We start from the raw sequence: 17,632 nt of genomic DNA, 5'->3' as shown, positions 1-17,632 counted from the left end.
TTAGGAAGTACCACCAGGGCGACTGTTTTTGGTCTTTGGGTCCCTCTACAGAAGATCTAAACTCCAGGGAGAGTGAATCAGTTGGATCTAGCCCTTGGCCAGAGGAGGCTGGGGCACCTTGATGAACATTTCATCTGCCTTCTAATGGTGGTAGAAAAAGTCACTCTCTAAAGGAAAATAGAAATTCTGTACCCAGGGATAAATGTTGATAAAGCAAAAAGAAGATATACCTAGAATAAATTATTATTTCTTAGGTTATGGGTAAATGAATTTTTGTCTGCGTTTTTCAAATGTTCTACGATAAACATGTACAACTCTTCCAATCGCAACAAAAGGCTATTTTAATATTCTTGTGTCCAAGGTCAATAAAATCAGGTAAGCAGGCCTCCCTGTTAGAATTCAGCCTCAACAGGGTTACTTTTTGTCTAGATGCTTGAATCATTATACCTGGACTAAGAAACTGGCTTTGGAAATGAAGAGGAAAGGACATAGAGCAGAGATGCTTTAAAGGAAGAATCCCAGAGAAGTTGGCCCTGAGTAGTTACAGGAGATGGAGGAGAGGGGCAAATTGGAATTGGTTCTGACTTTCAGCCAGGGTGACAGGGAGAATGGTGACCCATTGCCAGAGGCACTGAAGTGATGGCCACAGGGCCGTGAGCTATTTGGAGTGAGGGAGTTGATGAGTTCTCTTGCCCAGCAGCTTTCATATTCCTCCTCTGGTCTCCAGGGCTGATGACGAATCTTCTGAGCCTGTGAACACCAACGTGGTTCTGCGGTATGATGGGCTAATCACCTGGGATGCACCAGCCATCACCAAAAGCTCCTGTGTAGTGGATGTCACCTATTTCCCCTTTGATAACCAGCAGTGCAATCTGACCTTTGGTTCCTGGACCTACAATGGCAACCAGGTGGACATATTCAATGCCCTAGACAGTGGAGACCTCTCTGACTTCATCGAAGATGTGGAGTGGGAGGTCCATGGCATGCCTGCTGTGAAGAATGTGATCTCCTATGGCTGCTGCTCTGAGCCTTACCCAGATGTGACATTCACTCTCCTTCTAAAGAGGAGGTCCTCATTCTATATTGTCAACCTCCTCATCCCATGCGTCCTCATATCTTTTCTGGCTCCCTTGAGTTTTTATCTCCCAGCAGCCTCTGGGGAAAAGGTCTCCTTGGGAGTGACCATTCTGTTGGCCATGACTGTATTTCAGCTCATGGTGGCAGAGATCATGCCAGCCTCAGAAAATGTACCTCTGATAGGTGAGTTCAAGTGTCTCACACTTTGAGACTAGCTTTGTAGTGACTGGGATTGTACCTGTTCCTTTATACTCATAACAGCTAGGTCAACCTCAGATTCAACACAGGCTGTCACATACTTCATTTAGTGTCTTCAGTTGGCATCTTTGAAAACAGATATGGCTGTTTTCCAAAACTAGTCTTATGGCCTCCGGGTTTACACAAAAGGGAAATGAGAGGTAATATAGTTTAGAGCAGTGCTTCTCAAAGCGTGGTCCCTGGACCCACAGTGCAGCATCATTTTAAAATGCAAATTCTCAGGGCCCACCCAGACTACTGAATTAGAAACTCTGGGAGCAAATCTTGGCAATCTGTTTTAACAAGGCCTCTGGGTGATTTTGATGCACTTTCTGTTTCATTGACTTAGAAGTTAAGGCCATGATTTTGAAGTTAAAGAAATCTGCATTTGAACTCTGATCTCACCACTCATTTCTTAATGATCAATCTTAGGCAAGTTACTTCATCTTTTAGTTTCTGTTTCATCACCTGAAAATTTTGTGTAATCGCTACTCATTGTGTCATTGGTTAGGGTAGGAGCTGGCATATGGTAAGTATCCAGTAAGTAGTGACTATTATTATCTTTTCACATCACAAGGGATTTCTTCTTGGGAAAGACTGGAAACATGATAGAAATGGCTGACTATTTTTAAGCCCATCATCTTCCCTTAAGAGAATAATCTTTAGCCTTTATTGGGTATAGTAGATATGGGAGAGCTTGTTAAAATGTAGATTCCTACATCTAAAGAGTTGGATTTAGCAATCTTGGGCAAGAGTTGGGAATCTAAGGTGATTCTAGGATAGGCCACATTTTCAATACTCTGCTCTAATAAAATGTCCTTCTAAGGATAGACGTGGAAAGAGACTACCCATCCCTGCCTCCCCTTCTTTTCCTTACCTCATTTTGAGGCCCCTCCTAACACCTTTCCTACCTGCACCCTGCCACCAGGGTCCTACTCAGTTCCAACACATCTGTCTCAATGACTTGCTGTTGTAATAGATGCTTCCCAGAATCAGAGGCTAGACCTAATTTCTGGTTCTTTAAAGTAGACAATTAGGAGAAATTTCAGGACACCTAGAGACTTAGAGACCAATATGAAAGGGATGTTGTACTGCCCTTTTATCCTCTACTGAATCCAATATTACCCAATATTCAGACATTGCTATGTTGGTTTCCCTGTTTGGAGAGCAAAAAACATAGATGCATGTACACACGGACACACACACACACACACACACACACACACACATATACACACACACTCACCTTTTTGAGAAATAGACACAGAGAGTTCTCTCTGCCCCACCCCACACCACTAATAAAGAGGAAGAAGTGTATTGGCATTTCTATTACCTCTCCTGAGACAGAAATGATTGACAGTGATGACCTCTAATCACAACCTTATTTGAGGCGAGAACAATTGGCAGATCTCTCTTTCTTCTTTACAAGTGACATTCAACGGAAAGCTGACTAAAGCTTTAAAGAGAGAAGTCTTGGGATGTGTCTGAGAAATTTTGCAACATTACTTATTCTGTGTCTGTGATAATATTCCTTTCTAGGAAATAATTCCTTTCTAGGAAAGGTGCACACAGATCTTGAGCATGTTTATTGACTATTACAATGTGTCATTTGCAACACCTATGAAATACATTTCTAGGGGCGCCTGGGTGGCGCAGTCGGTTAAGCGTCCGACTTCAGCCAGGTCACGATCTCGCGGTCCGTGAGTTCGAGCCCCGCGTCAGGCTCTGGGCTGATGGCTCGGAGCCTGGAGCCTGTTTCCGATTCTGTGTCTCCCTCTCTCTCTGCCCCTCCCCCGTTCATGCTCTGTCTCTCTCTGTCCCAAAAATAAATTTAAAAACGTTGAAAAAAAAAAAAATTAAAAAAAAGAAATACATTTCTAATCTTATAGAAATGTGTTTAAGTTTTCTGAAGAAGTGTAGTATTGGATCTAAGCTTCTGGCCCATAGTCTTTAGCATATTAAGACAGGTCCCATTTATTCTGAGTTTACTTGGAGCTCTTAACAAATAATGAGTGGATGATGAAATTATCAAGTACATTGTTTTCATCTGTTAAGATTATCATCTGAACTTTTTCCTTTACCCCATTAATATAGTGCATTAGGTTTTCTGATGTTGAGTTAAACCCTCCTTTATCATGGTGAATTATCATTTTAAGACACTATTAGATTTAGTTAGCTAATAATTTTTATAGGACTTTCTCAAATACATCTGTAAGTAAAATGACCTTAATATTTCCTTTCTTGTTATTTTTGGAATCAAGGCTAAATTGACTTCATAATAGGAGATAGGCAGTTTTCTCTTTTTCTATTTCTGGAACAACTTGACATGGTAAGACTTGTATAAGACATGCACTAACTTGTAAAAGTTTGGTAAAACTCATCTATAAAACCAACTCTGGAGCTTTCCTATTCCTTTTTTTTATGCTAAATTTGATGTCTTATGTGTTTCTAGAAATTTCATTTAGGTTTTCAAATATATTATTGTACAGCTATTTATAATATTATTTTATTGTATTCTAAATTTCTATCCTGTTACTTCTTTTATAGTCTCTCTGTCTCTCTCTCTCTCTCTCTCTCTCTCTCTCTCTCTCCCCACCACCACCCTGCCTGTATTCTGTGAGTGGCTGTATCAAAGGTTTATCAATTTTATTCCTCTTTTCAAATAGCTTTTTCTTTGGTTTGCTTTATTTTTTTTGTTGTTGTTCTAAATTTTATAAATTTGTGCCTTCACCTTTATTAATTCTTTCCTTAACTTTCCTTTTTCATGAATATTTGCTTTATGCAATCACATGTTAAAGACAAACAGTGACATAGTGCCTCCTTTCTTACCCAACAGTAAAGAGGTCTGAAGACAATTCTGGGAGCTGGCCAAGATCGTTGTTTGTTGAAAGTGGCATTTTTTCACATCATGATCTCAGCAAACATTTAGAAAACTAACTCAGTGCAAGAGACAGTCCTCAGAACTTTACACATATCATCTCCATTAAGCCTCATGTATGCCTGTATATCTAATTATTATGCTCATTTTACAGAGAAGGAAGCTGAGGCATAGCAAGATGGTATAGCTTGCTCTAGGTCACAAGTCTACTAAGTGATAGAGCTGTCATTTGAACCCAAAAAGTTTGATTTCAGAAGTTTATACTAGTAACCATTAGTGTATACAGCTTCCCTAGAAAAGGTGTTCGTTTCTTTTTTCTTTTTCTTTCTTCTCTTTTCTTTTCTTTCTTTGTTTTTTTTTTTGGAGGGGGGCAAGCATGAGGACAATTTTAAGCTAACTCAGTTGTGGTTATCTTCCAGGCAAATACTACATAGCCACAATGGCTTTGATCACAGCCTCCACGGCGTTGACCATTATGGTGATGAATATCCACTTCTGTGGGGCCGAGGCCCGGCCAGTGCCACACTGGGCCAGGGTGGTCATCCTGAAATACATGTCCAGGGTCTTGTGTGTCTACGATGTGGGTGAGAGCTGCCTTAGTCCCCGCCACAACAGGGAGCGAACCCACCTCACAAAGGTTTATGGCAAACTTCCAGAGCCAAATCTGAACATGGACAGAAACAAAGACCTTCCCAGAAAGAAGGAAATAAACAAGCTCTTAAAGAATGATTTGGGATGCCAGGGTGAGAACCCACAGGATGCTGACAGTTACTGTGCACGGTACAAAGTGCTGACAAGGAATATCGAGTACATTGCCAAGTGCCTCAAAGACCACAAGGCCACCAATTCCAAGGGGAGTGAGTGGAAGAAAGTTGCAAAAGTCATAGACCGATTCTTCATGTGGGTTTTTTTCATTATGGTGTTTGTGATGACTGTTTTGATCATAGCAAGAGCAGATTAGTGGGCATTTGGTATATGGAAATAAAGCAATAAAATTCCCTGTGATCTACTCTAACATTTTCCCAAGTCAGATTTACATACACACATGCAAATATATATATATATAATGTGTGTGTATATATATGTGTGTGTGTGTGTATATATATATATATATATATATATATATGGTGTGTGTGTGTATATATATATGTATATGTATATGTATATATATATATATACACACACACACACACATACACACATATATATGTAAACATACATATAAAGTTTAGTGGTTATGTTGTGTTTACTTTTTATTTTTAATTTCTTTTTTTAATGGTTATTTATTTTTGAGAGAGAGACAGAGACACAGAGAGACAGACTGCAAGTGGGGGAGGGGCAGAGAGAGGGAGACACAGAATCTGAAGCAGGCTCCAGGCTCTGAGCTGTCAGCACAGAGCCCAACATGGGTCTGGAACTCACCAGCCATGAGATCATGACCTGAGCCAAAGTTGGATGCTTACCTGACTGAGCTACCTCCTGCACCCCTTTTATTTTTAATTTCAAATCAATATTATATAATATATCTTTCAAGTTAAGTGATGCAGAAAAAAGAAAAGTTGTTAAGCAGGAGGTCCAAAATTTCAAGGGTAGGAAGATGAAAGAAATAAAAAAGGATTCCTTTTGCAGCCCACCAGGGTGGTAGGCGGCTGGCCCCTTTAGTAGTACAGGTAACACAGAACCTTATATTACTCTTTAAAAATGAAAACAAAACGAAACAAGCTCATTCTCCCCTTAGTCCCTATTAAAACATGCTTTAAAAAAAAAGAAAGGAAAATAGTCATGTATTCTTTCAGTGTAACATTTAAGTCGCTATGTTACCTTTCTCAGGACTGGTGCATTTCAAGTCATTTCTCAAATGATGGAATAAAGATTTTTGTTCCATATATAAAGGCAGTCTAAGAATCAGCAGCTTCATGGGTAAGAGAACTTTCTTCATAATGACAATGTCATATATGGTGATATAGTGGTTATATTTTATATAAACCCTAAAGAAGAAGATACTCCTGCATTTAGTCTTTGACTTAAATAAGATGTTCAGCAAACTGGGCTCATTCATTTGCTCATTCAATTATTCACCAAATATTTATTGAGTTTCTCTTATGTATAATAAAGTTGCATGATTCACATTTGTATTGGGTGTCATAGCAAATCTTATGCACAGGTCTGATCCTTTTTTTTTTTTTAATTTTTTTTAAACGTTTATTTATTTTTGAGACAGAGAGAGACAGAGCATGAACGGGGGAGGGTCAGAGAGAGAGGAAGACACAGAATCCGAAGCAGGCTCCAGGCTCTGAGCGGTCAGCACGGAGCCCGACGTGGGGCTCGAACTCATGGACCTCGAGATCATGACTTGAGCCGAAGTCGGACGCTTAACCGACCGAACCACCCAGGCGCCCCAGGTCTGATCTTTTTGATCTTCACAACAATTCTGTGAGCCAGCCAAGCAGGTATTTCTAGTCTTTTTTGTCAGAGAAGGAAACTATGTCAGAGGAAGGTGCATGGAAGTGACCCACCTCCTCAACATTCAACCAAGTGGTAAGTGGAGCTGGGATTCAGACCCTCATCACTGTGACTCTGAGTTTGGACCAGGCCTGCTCCAATCACACTGCTTTTGGTCATGATAGATCATGATTTAGGATACAAGAGACTGAGGGATCCTCATTCTGAATTCTGATTTTCTGCCCTGAAGTACTTCCTATGCTTTTCCACTTTTTTCCTACTTTCAATCAAATGTGTCATCAAATTCTCCCCAGACAAATACAATATAGTGTCTGAAGTGTGTAGAAATATTGCCAAAATGCCACGGGAAAAATGATGCCAAATCTGTTTGAGGGAAAGCTTGGGAAAGACTTTGTGGGAGGTGTAACATTTGAGCTGGGCTTTGAAGGATGAGTAGGAGTTTGCTAGACTAAGAAAGAAGTAGGGTAGGGATTAGAAGGCATTAGGAAAAAGAAAAGAGGATGAGCAGAACTTAGAACAGAGGTCTTGGTTTATTCATGGAATGGATTATGAGGAATTAGAGAAATATAACTTGGAATCAAACCATTTTTTTCTTCTTTATTTTAATTATAGAACTAGTTTTATCAGTTAACAGTTGTATTTGACTAAAAATAACAGAAAACTCACTGTCCCTTGACTTAAGCAGACAAAAGTTATTCATTTGCACAAAGGTAAATCTAGAGTTACAAAGTCCAGGGACCTTTTCATCTTTCTACTGTGATATTGTAAGGCACAAATTTGTGGTAATTTGTTAGAGCAGTAATAGAAAGCTAATATAGTACCCAATGAACAACTCTGTGTATATAACTTTTTCCACGTTTTAGCTTGCTTGTTTGGGATAGATTTACCTACAGCCAGATTGAGATGTTTCCACTGGGACATGCTTAAAAATTTTGAACTTTATCCCCAGAACACTGGGGAGCCACAAAAGGATTTTCAGCGAGAGAATGAGAATGTCAGGTTTGTTTTTCAGAAACAAGACTGTGGGGGCAGTTAGAAGATTGTAGAGAAAGGATAGAAAAGGCAGAGAGATCTGTTGGCCTGTTTTTGACCAATTCAGGGAAGTGATAATGAGGCTTGACCCAAGATGGTGGAGATAAGTGAAAGTGTCATTCATGACCTAAGTATTTATGTACTAAATAGACAGGACATGGTGACAGGTTGGATGTAGGGTTAAAGACAGAGTGGTATTGAGAATGATTCTGAGCTGCTACTCCAGACAACTGAGAGGAAGAGTAAAGGAGGATTGGGCTATGGAGGAGAGAATTCTGTTTAGGACATCTTGTATGTGAAATGCATATCAGACACCTGGTGGACATGTCCAATGAGTAGTGAACGTGTGTTTGGAAATTTGGAGACAAGCAAAAGCTTTTACACTCAAGCTAATTGTTACAATATTTACTAAGTTATTTCAGTGGGTAAGATGCAGTGCTACAACCTGAGAGACTGAAATGAATAGAAACACATTCTTTGCCAGAATTCCATAAGATTATAACCATTGCCTGTCATTAAAGCATTTACCTTGTTATGCTGTCATTTCTTCATTCATGTGTCTACTTCCCCAAGTATACTGAGATCCTCTCTGGCCTAGCACCCAGAAGTTCTGTCATTCTCATTTTACCCTTTGGGATAAGGGTATTCTCTTTTTATCCTTTGTGTACAATAAAGGGCCTAGTACAAAGTCATTAGCCACTGAGAGACTGTTAGTGGATGAGTAAGTGAAAGGAAGAGCTGTAAGAGTGTCCAACTGAATGCTTTAGAAGCACAGACTGGGAAGGGGCTCCCTCCATAGACAATATACCAAAAATAAATTCCAGATGAATTATAGACTTAGAGGTAAAAACAAATAAAAATGAAAGGTTTATCAGAAGATCTAGGAGACTTCCCAAATAAAATTCTCCACCTCAATACATTTGAAAACTACAGGAAAGAGGAGTCCAGGGCTCATGAAGAAGAGGAACAAAGGGGACTGGTTTGGATTGGGTGGTCAGGCTGCTGAGGAATTGGCATTTAAGATGAGATCTGAGGGGGCGCCTGGGTGGCGCAGTCGGTTAAGTGTCCGACTTCAGCCAGGTCACGATCTCGTCCGTGAGTTCGAGCCCCGCGTCAGGCTCTGGGCTGATGGCTCGGAGCCTGGAGCCTGTTTCCGATTCTGTGTCTCCCTCTCTCTCTGCCCCTCCCCCGTTCATGCTCTGTCTCTCTCTGTCCCAAAAATAAATAAAAAACGTTGAAAGATGAGATCTGAGGATGAGAAGGAGTTAGCTGGGGAAAGTGCCAGGTCACAGAGAGTGGAAAGGTCAGAATTTAGGCTCAAGGGCAGAACAGGGCTTATTATTTGAGAAAAGTGAGAGGAGGCCCGTGAGGCAGAGCTGAACAATGAAAGCAGCAACAGGAGAGCAACAGAGGAGATTGGCAAGAGGAGGAGGCTGGTTCGTACAGAGCCTTGCAAAGTTTAAAAAAACACCAATGACTTTATCGTCTGACTGCCTTAGTGCACTGCGTTTGGTAAGGTCCTGACCTTTGTTCTTTCTTCTTCTTTAGTCTCTGTGTCTACTTTTCCATGAGCTCATTACTCAGACGAGTACTTGCCAACACAGCCATGGGCAAACCTGGCAAATGGGCTGTCTTGGTCAAACTGGAAACACAGGTTCTAGAAAGTCTTAAGAAACAGTGGTGAGGCCACCAATAATGTCGTCAACTCCAGAAGCAAGTGCGAGAGCTCTCTGCCCATTTCTTCCTTCCTATCAGATCACACCGCTGAAATAGGCCTCACTGTTGAAACTTCACGAACTTGTCAACATAGCCAAACCTCTCCAACCTTTACAAAATAAGCCCCGTGACAAAACCTTCCTTATCTTGACATATTTCTGTTTGCTCATTCTAGTCAGGGTTCCTCCTTGCATTATTCGGGGTTCCAGCAGGACACAGATAGTGTGCTCAAATTAAGATAATTGTGGAAGGCTTAATAAAAGACTATAGAAATGTGGGCAGGATGTAGAGGAAACAAGGGGGTGGGGTGGGTAGAGAACACCAGGACTAGCAAAGCAGAGCTATTACCACTCTAGGGCCTGAAAGAAGCCAGGAGAAGGTGGTCACCTGAACCAAGCTGGAGAGGGTTGTGACCTTTGGTTGAGTGAATGCAGCAGACTCCGTAAGGAGGGAATTGGAAGACTATATATACCTGCCTCACTCCTTCTTCCCTCCAATCTCCTCTCAGGGCTCACTATTGGCCAAACTCAATGGAGTCACCCAATGGTATCCTGTTGATGTTGCTGTTTATCTAGGACACAGAGCAGAGTGGTGGAGGGTAGAGCATGGATCTGGAGGGACAAAGGGGAGGCATCTGACACATCCCCTCACTCTGTGACTTCGTTCTACATTTTGAACGTGACTTCTTTTCACCCTGCTCAACTCAAACGGCTCTAGCAAAGTTCACCATTCAGTGATTGCCCAATCCACTGGACACCTCTGAGGCCTCTCTCTGCCGCCTTCAACACAACTGACCACTTCCTCCTTCTTACACCTCTTCTCTCTTACTTTCTATGTTACCACTTTCTGCTTCTTAAATGGCTAATCCTCAGAACCTCTGGCTGGTTCCAGTTCCTCTTCTTCTGGTACAGGTTGATATCCCTCAGTGTTCCATCCTTAGCTCTCTTCCTCCATGGTTTTCACTACCACATATATTCTGGTGGTTCCTAAAACTACTTATTTTATCTTGTACTCCCTTTAGTTCCAAACCCAGTATAATCTTCATGTCAGCTGAGTATCACCACTTAAATGTCTCACAGACCTTCAAATTCAACATGTTCCAAACTAAGCTCATTATCTACATTTCACCCAAGTCTACTCCTCCTCTGTATTTCTGTGTCATTTAGCTTACCACTGTCAATGCTATCACCTACACTAAAAATCAGGCAGTTATTCTGGATTCTTATCTAACTCGACATCAAATCAATCCTTGATCCTATCAGTTCTACCTGCTACATGGTTTCAAAACTGTCCTTTTTTCTCTATGCCTCTGGTGGTTGTTTTATTTAAAGTCTTTGTCATATTTGCCTGGACTACTGTGGTACTACTTTTTTTTTTTTTTTTTTGCAGTAGTACCTTAACTGGGCCCCCTGTCTTTAGTTTCTTCCCCTTCTATTTCATCTTCTTTGCTGCAGCCAAACTTGATCTTGTGATTTTCCCACCTAAAACTTTTAAATGGCTAACTACATACCTACAAGTTGGGTAAAGTCCAACTTCCTTAATATGATATAGCAGCAATTAAAAATGTGTGTATATGTGTTTTCTTTTCTGCTTCTCTAGTAAGAGGTGTTCCTTTGTTCACCCTGGGAATATAAATTGTCTTTCTGGCATAGAAAGTGACCACTCTACTATCTCTTGAAAGAGAAGCAATCAGATCTGTTTTTGTTGTGAGAGTCTGAGACCCCAGGAGTAATTAGGGTCTTCATTATGAGAGGGGTTTTAGAAGTAACATCTTAGGTGTTTGATGATTTAAAAAGGAGTTGCAGGGGTGCCTGGATGGCTCAGTCTGCTGAACGTCTGACTTCAGCTCAGGTCATGATCTTAGTTCGTGAGTTCGAGTCCCGTGTTGGGCTCTGTGTTGACAGTTCAGAGCCTGGAGCCTGCTTCAGACTCTGTGTCTCCCTTTCTTTCTGCCCCTCCCTGCTCGTGCTCTGACTCTTTCTCTCCTTCAAAAATAAATAAACATTTAAAAAATAAAAATAAAAAAATAAAAAGGAGTTGCAAAGCTTACTTCCTACCCTGTGCATGTGACTCAGGCTGAGCTAGACATACACTTTCACTTGAGACCTTGATCTTAAAGTATATACTAAATATTGACAGCCAAGAAAAATATGCAAAGTAAGAGGGTGAAAGAAAGGTACTTGCCTAAGGGGATATTGGACGTCATGATAAATAAATCAAATTAGGATTAGGTTAGAAATAGACAAAAGCAAATAAAACCAGTGGAAATGAAATGAGAATCCAGAAATTGACCTCAGCATGTGTGGGAATTTAATATATGTCAGTGAGGGGCACCTGGGTGGCTCAGTCGGTTAAGCGACCAACTTCGGCTCAGGTCATGATCTCATGGTCAGTGAGTTCAAGCCCCGCGTCGGGCTCTGTGCTGACAGCTCAGAGCCTGGAGCCTGTTTCAGATTCTGTGTCTCCCTCTCTCTGACCCTCTGTCTCTCTCTGTCTCAAAAATAAATAAACGTTAAAAAAAAATTAAAAAAAAATATATGTCAGTGAATGTAGTTCAAAACAGTGGGGAAAAACTATGTTAAAAAAAATTGCACTTCTGTCTTAAGTAAGATACAAGTCCTAATTTAACATGGATTAAACAAAATCAAACAAGAGCAAATCTGTAAGAAAATCTAGGAGGACTTCAACAAGACGGTGGACTAAGAGGTCCCCTCATATCCCCCACTCAGCAATGACAATTTGGCAGCCATTCACAGATAAAAGTGCCTTTGTGGGAGTACTGTGAGATCCAGATAGAAGATTGTGAAACCCCAATGGAGCCCAAGACTGAGGAAAGTCATTTTGAGAAGGTGGGCACACGTCCAGGTAGCAGACTCACCAGTTGTGGTACAGACCTGGAAACAGTCCCCGTGAATTGGCTACAGCCCATTTGGCTTTGGACCTACACCAGCACCATCTGCCAAGGGACCCAGAAGGAGACATGCCCATCTATATCCCCAGAGGTAAACTGCCAACCTTAGTTTGACTTTATATCCTGAAATGGCCCTGCAACTGGGCTTCAACTCCTCGCAGCCATGGGCCAGGAATATTTCTGTCCAGCCAAGGACTCACAAGGAGACATACCCAACCATGCTTCCAGAGGTAGGCCCACTGACCTCAGTCTCACCAGTACCTTAAAGCGGATTTATGACTGAGTTCTATCTCCTTTCAATTGCAATCCAGGAGCAGGGTCAATTGCAATGCAGGTCAGGAACCCAGTAGGAGATATGCTTCTCATGTTTCCAAAGGCAGGCCCAACAATCTTGGCCCAACTTTGGATTCTAAAGCAGCTCTGCGACTTGGCTCCAGTTCCTCTCATCTGTGGTCTGGAACCAACTCTGTCTTCCCCGGGATCCCTTCTCTTCAGTGACCAGTTTGGAGCTCTTCTAATGACGCAGAAGGAGCCACATTTATCCACATGCTAGTAACAGGCCTATCATCTAAGGGTCCTGAAGAAGACCCTTGTCCCAGTGACAGCTTATTGACCAAGGTTCTAGAGGCAATCTTGTCAACCCAGGAACCAGACAGAATTTACACCTGCCCAAGAGACCAGGCAATCCACACCTGCCCAAACTCCTGGTAACTGGGCTGCCAACTGTGAACCCCATGGCAGATCCAGCAGGAACCACATGACCCAGCTCCAACTCCAACTCCAACTGCAATCCAGGAGGCAATATCATCAGTCCAGGGACCTGAGACAGAGTGCTTTGCTTGCCAAAGCCAGTCTATCAGGCCTGGAAGAGGTATTTGCTTCTTCAAACGTACAGATACCAATGTAAGGGTACATGGGCCATAAAAATTCAGACACCACCAAAGGAAACTAATAAAGCACCAGTAACTGACCCCCAAAGAAATGGAGATGTATAAATTTCCTGACAAATTATTCAAAATAATCATCTTAAAGAAGCTCAATGAAATGTAAGAGAATACAGATAGAAAACTAAACAAAATCAGAAACAATGCATGAAAAAAATGAGACATTTAATAGAGAAATAGAACCCATAGAAAACATGCACACACAAAAATATAAAACAAAAAAACCTATCAAAATCATAGAGCTGAAGACTATAATGACAGAACTGAAAAATTCAAGACAGCTCAACACAGACTGGATCATGATGAAAAAAGAATCAAGCAAACTTGAAGATAAGCCATTTGAAAGAGAACAAAAAAGAAAAAACATGGTAAAAAAGTAAATAAAGCATACAGAACTTATGGCATACCATCAAAATAATGAATATATGCATTATGGGAAAGAAGGGGGCAGAAAGTCTTTTTAAAAAAATAATGGTTGAAAATGTCCCAAATGTTGGGAGGTATTTGGGCATCCAGATCCATGAAACTCAAATATCCCAAGTAAGATCAACCCAAGGAACATTACCTCAAGACACATTATAATCAAGGTGTCAAAAATGAAAGAGAAAGAGAATTTTGAAAGCAGTAAAAGAGACTTGTGACATATAGGGGACCACCTATGGGCTACTACCAGATTTCTTCATATAAATCTTGCAGGACAGAAGGCAATGGGAAGTTATATTCAAAGTGCTGAAAGAAAAAAAAAAAAACAACCTACCAACCAAGAATACCATGTCTGAAAAAGCTGTCTTCCAGAACTGAAGGAGAGACAAATAAAAGCTGAAGGAGTCCATCACTCTAGACCTGCTCTACAAGAAATGCTAGATGGATTTTTCAAGTTGAAAGGAGGCTAAGTAGCAGTATAAAAACATATGAAAGTATAAAATTTACTGGTAAAGGTATATATAGTCAAATTCAGAATACTCAAATACTGTATTGATGGTGTGCAAAGCATTTTTAACTCTAGTGTAAAAGTTAAAAGACAAAAGTATTTGAAATAACTACAATAATTTGTTAATGGATACACAATATAAAAAAGACGTAAAGTGTGACATAATAACATAAAATGTGGGTGTAGAGGAGAAGTAAAAGTGTAGAGATTTTGTATGTGATTGAAGTTAAGTTGTTATCATCTTAAAATAGACTATTATAACAAAGATGTTTCAGGTAAACCTCATAGTAACCATAAAGAAGAAATCTCTATTAGATACACAAAAGGTAAAGAGAAAGAAATCAAGGAATACCAGTACAAAAAAAAAAAAAAAATTAAACAAATCACAAAGGGAGACAGCAAGAGAGGAGGAAAGGAATAAAGGAATTAGAAAACAATGAACAAAATAGCAATAGCAAGTCCTTACCTATCAATAATTACTTTATATGTAAATGGAATAAATTACCTAATTAAAGACACAGAGAAACTGGAAAAAATTTTAAAACAGAATCCAGCAATATGCTGCCTATAAGAGACTCACCTTAACTTTTAAGACACACATTGACTGAAACACAGTGATGGGAAAAGATATTTCACAAATGGTAACCTAAAGAAAGCAGGAATGATTATATTTATATCAGACAAAATAGATTATCAAGTCAATATCAGTCACAAGAAATAGAGAAGATCCCTATATAATGATAAAGTGGTCAATTCATCAAGAGGAATAACAGCTGTAAACATATGTGCAACCCATACTGGAGTATCTAAATATATAAGGTAAATATTAACAGAACTGAAGGGAAAACTAGACAACAATACAATAATAGTAGGGGATTTCAATACCCCCATTGATGAATAGATTTTCCAGAAAGAAAATCAATAAGGAAACAGTGGACATGAATAACACTCTAGATCAAATGAACCTAACAGACATATACAGAACATTCCATCTAACAGCAATACAAAACAAATTCTTCTAAAGTACACAGGGAAGAGTCTCAAGTATAGTGCATGTGTTGGGCCATGAAACAAGTCTTAACACATTTAAGAAGACTGAAATCATATCAAGTATCTTCTATGACCACAATGATACAAAACTAGAAATAAATAATAGGAGGAAAATTGGAAAATTTAAAAATATGTGGAAACTAAACAATAATTCCTGAAAACCAAGTAGGTCAAAGAATAAATCAAAAAGGAAACCGAAGTATACTTTGAGACAAACAAAAAATGGAAACACAACATATCAAATCTTATGAGATGCAGTAAAAGCAGTTTATTGCAATAAATGCCTACATTAAGAAAAAAGAAAGACTGTAAATAACTTTACATTTCAAGGAACTAGAAAAAAAAAGAATAAACTAAGTCCAAAGTTAGCAGAAGGAAGGAAACAACAAAGATTACAGCAGAAATAAATGAAATAGAGACTAGAAAGACAATAGAAAAGATCACTGAAACTAAGAATGTTTTTGGAAAATATAAACAAACTGACAGACTTTTAGCTAGATTAACCAAGAAAAAAAGAGAGGACTGAAATAAATAAAATTATAAATGAAAGAGACATTACAGCTGATACCGCAGAAATGCAAAGGATTATAAGAGACTACCATGAACAATGAGACACCAACAAATTGGATAACCTAGAAGAAATGAATAAATTCTTTGAAACATATAACCTTCCAAGACCAATCTTGAAGAAATAGATAATCTGAAATGATCAATAACAAATAAGGGGATATGATCAGTAAATCAAAAGCTTCCCACAAAGAAAAGCCTAGGACCAGATGACTGCACTGGTAAATTTTACCAAACATTTAAAGAATTAAAAGGGGCACCTGGGTGGCTCAGTCAGTTAAGCATCCAACTCTCTTGATTTTGGCTCAGGTCATGATCTCACGGTTTGTAAGCTCAAAGCCCCACGTCAGGCTCTGCACTGACAGTGGGGAGCCTGCTTGGGATTCTCTGTCTCCATCTCTCTCTGCCCCGTGCGTGCATGTACTTTCTCTTTCAAAAATCAATAAACTAAAAAAAAAAAAAAAAAAAATTAAAGGATTAATACCAATCCTTCTTAAACTCTTCCAAAAACTGAAGAGGAGAGGACACTTCCAAACTCATTTTACAAGGCCAGCATTACCTTCATACCAAACCAGATAAGGACACTACAAGAAAAGAAAATTACTGAGCAATATCCCTGAAGAACATAGATGCAATAATCCTCAACAAAATACTAGCAAACTATATTCAACAGCACATTATAAAGATCATACACCATGATCAGGTGGGATTTATCCCTGGGATACAAATCAATAAACATGATATACTATAATTAACAAAATGAAGGATTAAAATCTTCATCTTAAGTGTTCTCACCTCGACACACACACACAAATGGTAACTATGTGAGGTGATGGATCTGTTAATTAACTTGATTGTGGTAATCATTGCGCAATGTGTACATATATTAAATCATCACTTGTTACACATTAAAAAATCATGTTGTACTATCTAAATATGTATAATTTTCATTTGTCAATCATACCTCAGTAAAACTGGGGGAAAAAAGAGAAAAAAAATTTAGGAAACTACCTGTAAGCAGAAAAGGAGACTTTTTAAAATTTAGGCATGGGGCGCCTGGGTGGCTCAGTTGATTGAGCGTCTGACTTCAGCTCAGGTCATGATCTCGCGGTCTGTGGGTTTGAGCCCTGCGTCGGGCTCTGTGCTGACAGCTCAGAGCCTGGAGCATGTTTCAGATTCTGTGTCTCCCTCTTTCTCTGACCCTCCCCTGTTCATGCTCTCTCTCTGTCTCAAAAATAAATAAATGTTAAGAAAAAATTTTTTTAAATAAATAAAATTTAAGTATAACTGACATATAGCATTTTATTGGTTTCAAGTGTACAACATTGTGATTTGATATTTATATACTGTGAAATGATCACCACAATAAGTCTAGTTAACATCCATCACCTCACACAGTTACAAAAATTTTTTTTTCTTGCGGTGAGAACTTTTAAGATCTCTTTTAGCAACTTTCAAAAATGCAATACAGTACTATTAACTATAGTCACCATACTGTACATTATAGCCCCATAAATTATTTATGGGGATCTTCTGAACATAAATTAGAAATCAGAAGCTATAAACCAAAAGATAAACATATTTGATTACATAAAAACTAAAAAATTTATGACAAAAGATATAATGAACATAGTCAATGAAAAAGTCAAATGATAAATGATAAATATACCAGTAATAGTGCTAATATTCAAAACATTCTTACAAACTGATCAAAAGACTAAATCCAACAGAAAACAGAGAACAAACAATATGAAAAGACGACTCATAGAAAAACAAATTGATATGGCTAAAAACATATTAAAAGTTGCAAAAATACACAAATAGAT

The 17,632-nt window shown here is 39.2% G+C and overlaps 1 protein-coding gene across 3 annotated transcripts in view; it reads left to right on the top strand.

The window, feature by feature from the left end:
* CHRNA9 (cholinergic receptor nicotinic alpha 9 subunit) overlaps positions 1-8,716 on the top strand; it is a 42,315-nt gene extending 33,599 nt beyond the window's left edge. The window contains exons 4-7 of one of the 3 annotated variants that reach the window (XR_009259622.1): positions 728-1,260; positions 4,612-5,092; positions 6,023-6,112; positions 6,414-8,716. Coding sequence is in view for 2 of the 3 variants with exons in the window: in XM_058722780.1 (XP_058578763.1) it covers positions 728-1,260; positions 4,612-5,153 (1,075 nt within the window). In the remaining variant the exon portion in view is untranslated. Of the gene's footprint in view, positions 1-727; positions 1,261-4,611; positions 5,198-6,022; positions 6,322-6,413 lie in introns of those variants that run through there. The other 2 variants (XM_058722781.1, XM_058722780.1) reach the window with 2 other exon arrangements.
* Positions 8,717-17,632: the final 8,916 nt, after the last annotated feature.

This window comes from Neofelis nebulosa, chromosome 3 (assembly GCF_028018385.1).
Source record: "Neofelis nebulosa isolate mNeoNeb1 chromosome 3, mNeoNeb1.pri, whole genome shotgun sequence".
NCBI classification, from domain to species: domain Eukaryota; kingdom Metazoa; phylum Chordata; class Mammalia; order Carnivora; family Felidae; genus Neofelis; species Neofelis nebulosa.
This window is presented reverse-complemented; position numbering and strand designations above follow the sequence as displayed.